Below are 11,305 nucleotides of genomic sequence, written 5' to 3'. Positions count from 1 at the left end.
CACGGTTTTAGTTTTGTATGTCTAGGTTTGGGTTTATTTTGCTGTTCTGTTCTCCCTGTTTCATGTTTTCCTCCTTGTTTCTTGTCTGGTCCTTCTCCCTGTGTTTTCCTCCCTGTCGTTAGTTTCCCTGGTGTGTCTAATTGTCTGATTGTGTTCACCTGTTGCCCTTGTGTTTCTCCTCCCCTGCCCGGCTATTTCTCGTCTCGTGATTACCCCTCCCTGTATTTAGTCTTGTCTCTTCCTGTGTTCGGTGTCGGTTCATTGTTTGTTTGTCCTCCCTTCACGTTCTCATGTTTTTTCTCTCCGGTCTTCCTCCATGTTTTTCACGGTCAGTTTTTATGTTATTGTTTTCCTGAGCTACCGTTTGATTCATGCCATGTTTTTGTGATCAGCTTTGCAATAAAGCTCGCTTTTTGTTTTCTTTACCAACTTACCTTTTTTTGTAGTCTGCTTTTGGGTCCTACCTTTCCCATACCGTAACAACATTCACTTTACTTATTGCATTTTCACTACATGCATGTCTCCTCACTGTGTAACCCTGCATGACTTTGTAACTGTGCATAGTGAGAGTTCCACTGAAAGGGGAAAATCCTGTCAGAGTTTCTTTAAAGCAGCCCTTTGATTATCATAGATCCGCCCAGTGGTTATCCAGTTACCGGCCTCTCTTCAGCTATTGGCTGGAAGGAGCTAATTATGCAAGGTAGTGAATCCCTGTGGGGGAGGTGGGGCCAAAACTGAAAGAACTCCTTTGGCAGGCAGAATAGAGCTTTTATTGAGGATATTTCTAAGCTGACCATCAGGGACCAAATCGCTGGATTGTTAAAAAAAAAAAAACACATCTCAGCTGAATTACGCTGCTCGCTCTCTTTCATTCCTCCCCTCTTTTCATTTTAGTGAGACGGAGTGTAGCTTATGCAGTACCTAGCAGCAAGCAGAATGCAAGGAATCTACAGTATTCCCCTGTCTCACACAAGAAGCCCAGTTCACTACTGAAGGACAAGAGAGGGGAGAAGAGGCAGAGCCAGAGAGCAGTCAGGGGAGGATTCACACTGCTGAGGTTGAGAGGAGGAACGCAGCGTCTTGTCTTGTTCTACTCTGCTCTTGTTGCCTCAGGTGTGTGTGCTCCTCCCTCCCCTCTGCAGTGCCTGCTGTCAGCTCCATCCCTGGGTGGCTGAGGCCATGGTGTTGGTGCTACAAGCCCTGCTGCCCTGCTTCTGCACCCTGCTCTCCCTGGAACTGCTGCCTGGGGTGGAACCCGCCGTGCCCCTGGAGGACTTCTACCCCTTTGGCCAGGACGTGGGGGACTCCCAGACCATCGCTCAGGACGACGGAGGCTCCCGGCTCGTGAAGATCTCTGTTGCTTTCCCCTTCTTTGGAGACAGGCACACAGGACTCTATGTGAGTACAGAGCAGTTTGTTATTACTGTGTGTTTATGTCTTCTTATGTGTGTGTATGCATGCACTTTGCAGTTGGCAATTGAAACTGACATGGTGTGGATTGTATAAGAGCCTCAGGGAGATGAGATCTGGCATTCTGCCAAACACTACATTGCTGTGCCCTTTGAGAGTTTGCATGTGTTGGTGTGTGTCTCACAAGCTCTGGTGTGTAACCTCATTTGTAGAATATCATGTTTTTCTCCCCTTGGGTGGAATCAAAATCCTCCATGACATTCTCTGAGTGCACCGAGGGAATGTGTGTGAGAAACTATTAGCAGAACAGTGGTAAGCCCTGTTCTAATAAGTCTACAATGAGCTGTTAAAGGAATTGACAGTTTGTGTTCTCACTGTTGCTGCGGATGGAGCATCTGTGAGCAGTTCTTTTTAGGAGAGAGAGTAGGGGGGAAATATGCTTGCCGGAGAGAGAGAGTGAGAAACAGTGCTCATGGGAGGAAGCTGAATGGTTTGACAAGGACTTTCGCGCACCACACTGAAACACACTTTGATCTTCCTTTGTCATGTATTGGGTTCAGTTCCAGCGCATGGAAAGGCAGAACTCCCTTAAATCAACACCACCTGTTGTGGTTATGCATCCGCGTGGGCTTTCAGATTCCCCTCCTTCTCGCTCCGAGCCCCGCCTGCCCCCTCCCTGTTCAAACCATGGGCAGGGGAGCCCGAGGAACCATGGCAACAATGGGCAAGGTCAAAGGTCATCGTTCTAATCTAAGCATCTACACCAAGGGGGTGATGTCAGTCTTCCAATAAAGACATTTTTAAAACTCTTTTGCATCTACACAAAGTGCATAGACACTGGCACAGTATTTTTAAGTGCAGGGTTTGAGTTTTGTGTCTTTTATAAACTCAACACTAGTTACTCACAAATCCTCAAATCAATCAGCAGAGCCAGGACCCCTTGTTGTCACTCTATAATGCACTGGGTGCTTCTTTGGAGTTCTTTTTTAAACAGTCATGATAGTCTGATAGACTTGAACAAGTGGTTAACCTTATGCGACATATGTGAAACAAGTTTAATATTTAATGCACATACCTTTGTTTAAGTGTTTTAAGTAAGTTAAATGTGTTTCAAACGTGATGTTAGGTAAATAAACACGTATGAAGAAATGTAAGTCTGTTGTGTAGGTGATGTAGGATAAATGTTTATCATATTTAATGTAAGCTAACTATATACGGGTGTTGCGTAAGTAAGGAGAGTGTGCTAGTAGTTGGCTAGCTTAAGGCAACACTACTGTTTGTTTTAGGAAAAGTCATGGTTTTGGTTCAAATTAATGTTCGTTTGAACTTAATTTAAATACGATGAGAATGTTACGTTTGTGACGTAAGATAACTTATATTTGTATATCATTTAAAACAAGCCAACATTGACTTTTAGTTTCCTAACGGAGCCTACTCATGGGTAAATTCCTGTATTTGTTTAACTTATCTATCCATCAATCCACCCCTTGCTCTTTATGTGACTTCATCTGAACCCCTCCTTTGCACTTGTCATTATTACTATGGCCACTGGAGGCAGCCCTGCATAAACAGAACGGACAGTAGGGGGATGCAGATAGTTATATTTGGACACGTGGGGCCACAGACCAAGCTGCAACACTTTACAAGTTGGGAATGAGAATGCCCTGAAACTCACTCTTGGAGTTTGTTTGTATCCCAATTGCATTCCAATTGTGGTCCTTCCCAGATTTGAATGGATTTGAGCACATCACTTATCATGTGATAAAACTGATACACATCATTTGAATTGTACAAGATAACACAAGTTACCGGTTGCTTGGCTTGTTGATCTCATATTGATTCTGATCTGATAGAGATCAAATCTGAGAAGTCCACACTCTGACATATGCCGTGTGGTGGTGATGTGATACCCTGCATCTCATTAGAAATGTAGTTCCGTAGTCACACAAGGCATTTCAGATTGTGACAGGCACTTGAAATTACAGTCACTCATTTGAATGCCTCACCTGAATCCATTAAACATTAGAAGGCGAAGCACAGAGGCCCACATGGTGTTCTCCGCCCGAGAGCTTTGAACAGTTCATATTTCAGTGAGGTGCTACGTTTGTGTGAATAGTGTGTTCCCATCCACATGGAAGCAGGAGAACCACACTGATTTAAGATGGCTTGTGGGCGCTGTCTTTCTCTATTATCATAACTGGTCCTGTTAAGGAATACCTTAAAACCCCTCAAAACAAATCCCTTTAAAACATACCCTCCTTTTAGCAGTTGTGATCAAGTCACATAGCAGTGGCAGAAGTGTGACACTTGGTTACAGAAGTTTGTATCTCACAGGAACAGATCCCACACATCCCTGTACAAACATGCACCCCCCTGTCCTGCTCCTGTCCTACTTGTGCCTCCTGGTAACCAGGCTGTCCCTCTGTTATGGTTTGTGTCTGGGAGTTTTCACATGTTGCTGGGATCTCTCCTCCTCCAGGTCCCCCATCCCCTCCTCCCACGCCTCAGATAACATGGCAGGGGTCTTCCCCCTGGAACTGTCCAGCTGCTTTATCTGAGAAATGACCAATGACTTTAACAGAACACAGATGTATCTGCAAAGCGTCTTCTAGGCTTCCAAACAATGCAGTTCATGGATTAACTTCTCTTAAGGATGACCAGTGTAAAGAACATGAAGGACGATGTTCAAGGTCAGAGAGGAAAGAACAACATTTTGAAAGCAGATGTGAGAATACATGATTATGATTAATGGTATTTATTGTGGATGCATAAACTCATTGGAAAAAACGTTTCTAGGGCTTGTTGTAAATGTTTATATTCTAAAACATGTTGTGTTTAGTATTCAAATCTTCAACATGCTGTGGTATTTGTCAACATTCAAATCAATTTTTCAAGAATCCTGCCAAGATCATGCTAAAGAGTAACTTTGCTTCACAGATTGCACATCTGCTAGTGCTCATCTGCTCTTCAAAAGACGTCCAACACTTCAGTTGGAGCATTTTCATTCACTCACTTTCACTCACCACTCTGTATGGCCCAAAGATTTGTGCTGAAGTTTGATCCGTGGTACTCTGAATGGGTGCTTTCTATATGCATGTGTGGGATAAGAGTTATTTTAACAGTTCATATGCAACTGACAAGATTTGTCTGCACATACTTCAAAAAAGCCTGAAAGTCTTCAAGTAAATGATGTCCTTCAAAGGATCAGCTTTGAACTTTCTTATGGAGAGTTCAGTTAGAAGATACCACACTAAAGTCTGCATATAAACTATGAAGCTAGAGATCAAAAGCTTAGCTCAGCACAAACACTGGGCGCTTGTTTGTGTGAAACTGGCAAGTTGTGGTTTTACAGGACAGTTTTTACCAGACTGTGTCTTGGCCAGAGCGCAGTGACTTCCTGCAGCCTCTGCTGGTTGCCTCTTAGGCACTTTGTGATGACAAGACTCCGGGAAGTCAACGCGCCCTGCCAACAAATAATCCGCTGCATCTTCTCATCTAGTTCTTGGCAGGAAAGAAAATAAGCCCATTTCCCGAAATATCCAACTTTTCAATTGAGATTAATATAAAACATTTTCAGATTTAATACCTACAAACAACTACATCCGTTTTATATATTTTCCCAATGTTTACAACCAAGTTCAAACCCTCTAGTTGCTTTAACTCCCGGGGAAACACAAGACACACCACTTTTGTTAACTATTGTTGTCTGCTCTCATGATGCCCATGTGAACAGCGCTGAGCTGCACTGGTTGTACTTCCCAACGTTAGCTAGCTACAGTAGCTGTATGGGTACTCGTCTTGTCCAATGGTATGTTAGCAAGTTAATGTTACGTTAGCAAAACATGACTTGTGGCTAATTAATTAGAATAGATATCTAACGTACATAAACAGAACGTTAATACAACTTTAACACATTCTCTTTAGTAGTTATTCTTTCTGCCTGATCAGATTTTCCTCGTCAATGCTGGTTATGTCACATGTGAAAACAACAACTTAAATGAACCCATTCTATTTCACCACGTCATGAAAGTTTGTCTTTTGTTATAGTTTCTTTTTAGAGACCTCTAGCCAAAACATTTCGCTTACTAAATTACTTCAAATGATTAGATAGCATGTTACTGGTTTACGATGTTATTATACGTGTAGGTTTCTTTGTGCACTGATGATAGTTCATACATTCCAAGAAGTGTGTTTGAAATGGTTTGAGTATCCTCTTGTGTATTTTTTATTTACTCAACGGAGGAATTCTTCCTCTGTAATCTTCTTTAGCAAGCAAAATGATAGTTGCAAAAATGAACACTACAACAAACCTTCAGAACCAAGAAGGTTTCAATGGGTGTTTTTGCTTAGTCTTTACCATTTGTAGATAAAAGGGCTAAGGAAACAGGCCAAGTGCAAAGACTGTGGTCATTTCCTTCAGTCTCATCAAATAATTGTAAAAGTTTGTAACTGTGAAACCTCAGTTTTGACACGGAACACTAATGTATTCCTGCCCTGATTCATGGGCACCTTTTCATTTTGGGTTTTTGCTTTGGCTGACTCAAGCCAGATGAAAGTTTATTTTAGTCCATAAATTGCTTGGCTCTAAAGAAAACCAAAAAAGCTCATTCCTGGATATATCCGGAAAATAACTTCCCAAAAAATAACAAGGGAGTCGTAGAGTGGAGTGGCACCATTGAGAGTGAGGGAAAGAGTTATGGGGGAGAGGTACTTCTTCCAAGGTTTGCTGATCTCACCTCTCTCCCCTGTGATCCTGACCTTGGTCATGTTACAGCATAACACAAGGCAGCTCTGAACCCATTCACTCTCTCCCATTAGTGTGATGCATATGCACCCTTTACTGAGTGTCTGCACCAGGTTATAGCCTTGTTTAAATCCATGAGAAAAAGTCTGTGAAAACTATGTTGTAAGTTCAAATTCCTCTAAGGTCATTGACATATCAAAGCAGTCCTTAAAACATCTTAACAAGTAAGAAATACACTTGTTCAAGCTATTCCAGATGCCTCTAAAGATTGGATTAGGCATTTCAACTTATTCCAGCATTGGAAAATAAACTCTCTTTAGTGTTGAGCATGATTTCATACACTAATTTTGCTGCTGTAAGATGGGTGACTTCCAGACTGCTGCCACCACAGGTCTCATTAGTGGGCATGTTGGTGTGGGAGGTGTGTCAAAGTCAGCTTTATTGTCAAGAATTCTACATGTTGTACATCCAGAAATATCGTTTCTCGCAGTACAGTGTGACATATATACAGTACATCAAACAAAAAAACGAAAAGTGCCTAGATAACCGGGGTATACATTAAACAAAATAAAGTGCCTAGATAACCGGGGTATACAGTTCAAAATGTTAATTAATATAATATATTTCATCCTTCCATCCTTCTATTCATCCAACACTGTGACCTCTCTCTTGTTTTTCTCCCGTTATATGATAGCGCTCTGGCTGACCCCCGGGCCCTGCCCCTGCAGCCGGTCCTCTTTCTCCCCACATCAGCCATGTTCTCACCACGCTGATGCAGAGGGGAAGACTGTGGTCGGGCAATTAACTTAGCCCCTGTGCCGTGCCAAACAAAACTTCCTCTGTTGTTTTTACAGCAAAGTCCTGCAAATGATGGTTTTCATTCATGCAGGGAGCAAAGCCGATCCATCTGACGTTGCTTTGTCGCTGTCACATGCCACTAATGCAGAGAGTCAAAGGTCAAGCCGGGGACTAGGATAAACAGGATAGATGCCATGGTGCATCTCCTGTTGTTGATCCAGAATATTTGTATGAAAGAATGTATGCCTTCAGTGGACATTGTCAACCCTTAAGCCTGTAGATCATTTCATTGGTGGACCTTACCTGTGATATGTTTCTGATATAAGTACACGCAGGGTAAAGTACTCTACTCATTTCCAATCATAATCTTTCATTAAAAATACAATTGAACACATTGCAACGTGCTACTTTAGAATCTACTACATGAATCAGTTGTGTCTCCTCTCTCTTCGACATCCCTCATTAACTTTGTGGACCCTACTTCCTTTTTATTCATCATTTGTAGCTTTTCCTGCAACTCACAATAACTCTTTTATCTAGCATCATTGCAATAAACCCTCTTAAACACAAACAATTGTCACATTTACTGTCCTGGTTCTGTGGCTTTCGGCTTGCTGTTGCTCTATCAATCCTGAGTTTAAAAATAAGAATTATTGTCATTATACATGTAAAGTGTCAGTAATTGCAAAAAATACCCATCTTAATTGTTTGAATTGCAGATCAAAATCCAAAGATATTTGATTTGCAATGAAAAAAATCTCCACCTTTGTGAGTGAAAGTTAATTTATTAAATGGTTTTCTGTTGCCTGACAGCAATGAGTTGCTTAATTGCTTCTGCAATACACATTGACCTGCCCAAGTTGATATTTTAGGAAGTTTATATTATACAATACTTCAGTCTATATCTGCAGTGCTGAGTGTGCATTTCTCACAGAGGAGATGTGTGTACGGTGGGTTCATTTATTTGGCTACTTTGCTGTTGGCAGACATCTGTGACGTGAGCAGCACACACTTGTTTTGTTCAGCTTCTGTCATTTCATGGAGTAAAGAAAGTGTCTGTTTGCGCAGGAAGTACAAACATCCGTTAAGGGAGTGTCAGCTTCCCCTTGCTGCTGTTAGCCCCGGGAGGTCAGAACACCTCTGTTTGACCACCTTTTCCTGTTCTCATCACTTCTACTCTAACCCCTCCTAACCGCACAAACAGGTCCCAGTGGCTTCTTCATTTTGAACAAAATATATCACTATTCACATTCCAAATCTGTTCTCCTCAGGTCAACAACAATGGCCTTGTATCTTTCCTGAGGGAGGTGTCCCAGTTCACTCCTGTAGCATTTCCGATCGCGGGGGACAGAAGGGTTGTGGCGCCATTCTGGGCAGATGTGGATAACCGTCGAGCAGGGAGAGTGTTCTATAGAGAGAGCCAGGAGCCCTCCAGCCTGAGGAGGGCCTCAGGAGAAGTCAAGACGTACTTTTCAGAGTTCCCCAACTTCAATGCAACATGGGTCCTCATCGCTACATGGCACCAAGTGACTTTCTTTGGAGGCAGCTCTCTCACACCGGTATAACTCACACTAAACTTCACAGCTGTCCCTCTATATGTGACTGCTAAACAGCCCTGATTCTCTAGGTTTGATTCAGTACCTAGATCAGTGATTCTTAAGCAGGGTGTGCAAGGGACATTACTTAAACAGGCCAACCTGGCACAGGCCGAAGATTAGCACATTTTGGGGGGGGGGATTTTTTTCAAAATAAGGCTCAATTAGTTTATAAAATAGAATTTGCGATTTTATTTTAAAATTACATCCAATATACAGTGTTTGTGTTGAGAAATAATGCATTTAATATTGTCTTATTATTCTTCAGTAAATGGATTGGCACACACCTACACAGACCTGTGTCAGTTACAACTTTATATAACTTCTTATGTTACCAGAAAGAGTATGATAAAAACCTAGTTTGAACGCAGATAAGTTGAAAGAGTTAATTGAATGTAATAAACAAACTGTTTAAAGATCCACTCTAAGATATAGTAGTAATAATGCAAACTTGTTTAAAAAAAATATTTTTAACAATATTAACTTTTTGCAGTGTAACTTAACATCAACATAAAAAATCAGCCGAAATAAACACGTAAAAAAAATGGATATTTCAGTTTATTTGATAAGAAACTACTGGAATCCACTGGCCTAGATGATCTCAGATTCCAGGAAATAGCATTCTTGTTAGCAGTTCACTTTGGGTTGTAATTATTGTTTGTGTTAAGCTAATTTGTTGCTATCTGCCTCACCAACAGGCCCAGATGAGTCTATTATGTCTGTAGCCTGAGTGAGATTAAGCAATCTGCAAAACAAGAAGTCATTTCATTTTTTTTCATTTCCATCTTTATTTTGAACAGATAAATAAAAAAAGTGAAAAACAGAATACCGTATTGTTATAATACAGTATTTATCAATATCATATTTATATATTCAACAAAAAATGTGCATATTCATAATAATAAATCATATGTGTCCAAACGGAGCAGGAGGAAGCAAATGCTTATTAATTCCCACCCCTTACTTACTGCTGATCAATGATTATCCTTTCAATCATTTCTGCAAGTTATTCCTACTCACATATTTACATTTATACATACATTTACAATCATTTCTCATCTTCAATCACCTTTCTTCATTCTCATAGTCTTCCAAAAAAGTGTTTCTGTCAGATACATGTATTTGACATAATTTTGTGGAATCAGGAAATGGTTGAACTGAGCCTGTTCCTTTCTATGCAGGTAAATACTTTCCAAGTGGTGCTCATTACAGACGGAGAGCTTTCCTTCACTATATTCCAGTACAATAACATCACTTGGACCACAGGCATGCATTCCAGCAGTGGAGGAAACCTGGCTGGGCTGGGAGGGATTGCAGCACAGGTAAGATCACCTTGTAGTGGACTCAAGGACATATTTCACCATTGTGTTATTACATTAGATAAGATTAGATTATAACACATATTACTAAGAAATACAGTTTGCATTCAACCAGAATTGCAAAGAGTAGAAGTGCAGATGAGGTTACAGTTTATTCAGTTATATGGGTTACAGTATATACAGGTTGTTCCATGAGATACATGGTTTTATAAATATTAAATATATACTGTATTTACAGATAAAAGTGCTAGGTTAAAGCATTTATGGATCAAATGTAGGGTTTCAGGCATAGTTAAATGCAGATTGAATAAATATTTAATACAGTGAAATAAATATGTGCAAAAAGCAGTGTACAGTAAGGTCCCTGAGTGTGAGGAGCTGTGTGTAGAAGCCCCATGAGTATGAAAGGGGTGTGTGTTGGCGGGCTAGTGCAGTAGTTCGAAGGTCATGGGTGGGGAGGGTAGTGGGCTAGTTCTGAGCTTAAGAATTCAGCAGGGTTATGTTGTTGTGGAAGAAACTGTTCCTGAGCCTGCTGCTTCGGGATCTACACAGCCCATGTTGTTGTGTGCGGGGTCAATGATGGTGCTTTGAGCTTTCTTTTCTCAAAAAGTAGAGGTGCTGCTGTGACTTTTTAACCACACTGGAGGCGTTGAGCGACCAAGAGAGTTCCTCATAGATTTGAGAGATTTTAAAGGTGGAGACTTGTCCACCTTAGTCCCATTATGTAAATGGGGGTGTGTCCGCAGCCTTAGGTCTTGGAGTACTATGGTGTTGTTGAGGGGAAGGTTATTATAAGCACACCAGTAGCTGAACTTCCTTCCTGTAGGCTGATTCATTGCTGTTAGTAATCAGGCCTACTACCGTGGTCTCATCTGTGAACTTGATGATAGTGTTGGAGGACGCTGTGGAACCCAGTGTTCAGGTTCAGAGTGGAGGGAGGGGGGGGGGGGGCGTTAAACCTGACAGCCTGGGGTCTGTTGATCAGAAGGGCCAGTGTCCAGGCAGTGGCATCATCCTAATGTCGGAGTTGTCCAGGTGATTCAGGGCAAGTTTAAGAACCGTTGATATTTCATCCTCAGTTGATCTGTTGGGACGAGGTGTGGGAGAGTTGATCTTGTTGGGTTTTTGCTGTGTTAATAAAAGACACAAATCGTGTGCAGTCAAAAATAGTGTTGTTTGTAATGTAATGATGTTTGGTGAACAGTGGAGGACAAAAATTGCGATGTACAGGATGACATGTGAAGAAACAAAGCAGTTGTTTTTAGATGTCTGGACTCTGATTCAGCCGTCTCTTGATGTCTGCCTTGTCGTTCCTCTCCTCCCAGGCAGGTTTCAATGCTGGTGATGGTAAGCGCTATTTCAACATTCCCGGCTCTCGCACTGCTGATGTGGTAAATGTCGAGGGAACCACTAACGTGGGCCAACCGGACTGCCAAGGC

The 11,305-nt window shown here is 41.6% G+C and overlaps 1 protein-coding gene across 1 annotated transcript in view; it reads left to right on the top strand.

Annotated features, from left to right (window-relative positions):
• The first annotated feature begins 251 nt into the window (after positions 1-251).
• The window catches only part of LOC104950454 (sushi, nidogen and EGF-like domain-containing protein 1), a 20,254-nt gene continuing 9,200 nt past the window's right edge, over positions 252-11,305 (top strand). Inside the window, exons 1-5 of the mRNA XM_010776988.1 lie at positions 252-328; positions 1,143-1,398; positions 8,224-8,511; positions 9,729-9,869; positions 11,192-11,274. Of these exons, the coding sequence (XP_010775290.1) occupies positions 291-328; positions 1,143-1,398; positions 8,224-8,511; positions 9,729-9,869; positions 11,192-11,274 (806 nt within the window). The 5' untranslated portion in view covers positions 252-290. The remainder of the gene's footprint in view (positions 329-1,142; positions 1,399-8,223; positions 8,512-9,728; positions 9,870-11,191; positions 11,275-11,305) is intronic.

The sequence above is a fragment of the Notothenia coriiceps genome, unplaced genomic scaffold, assembly GCF_000735185.1.
Source record: "Notothenia coriiceps isolate Sejong01 unplaced genomic scaffold, NC01 NC01_scaffold00000339, whole genome shotgun sequence".
Taxonomy (NCBI): Eukaryota; Metazoa; Chordata; class Actinopteri; order Perciformes; family Nototheniidae; genus Notothenia; species Notothenia coriiceps.
The sequence above is the reverse complement of the archived record's forward strand: the minus strand, read 5'-3'. Positions and strand labels throughout refer to the sequence as shown.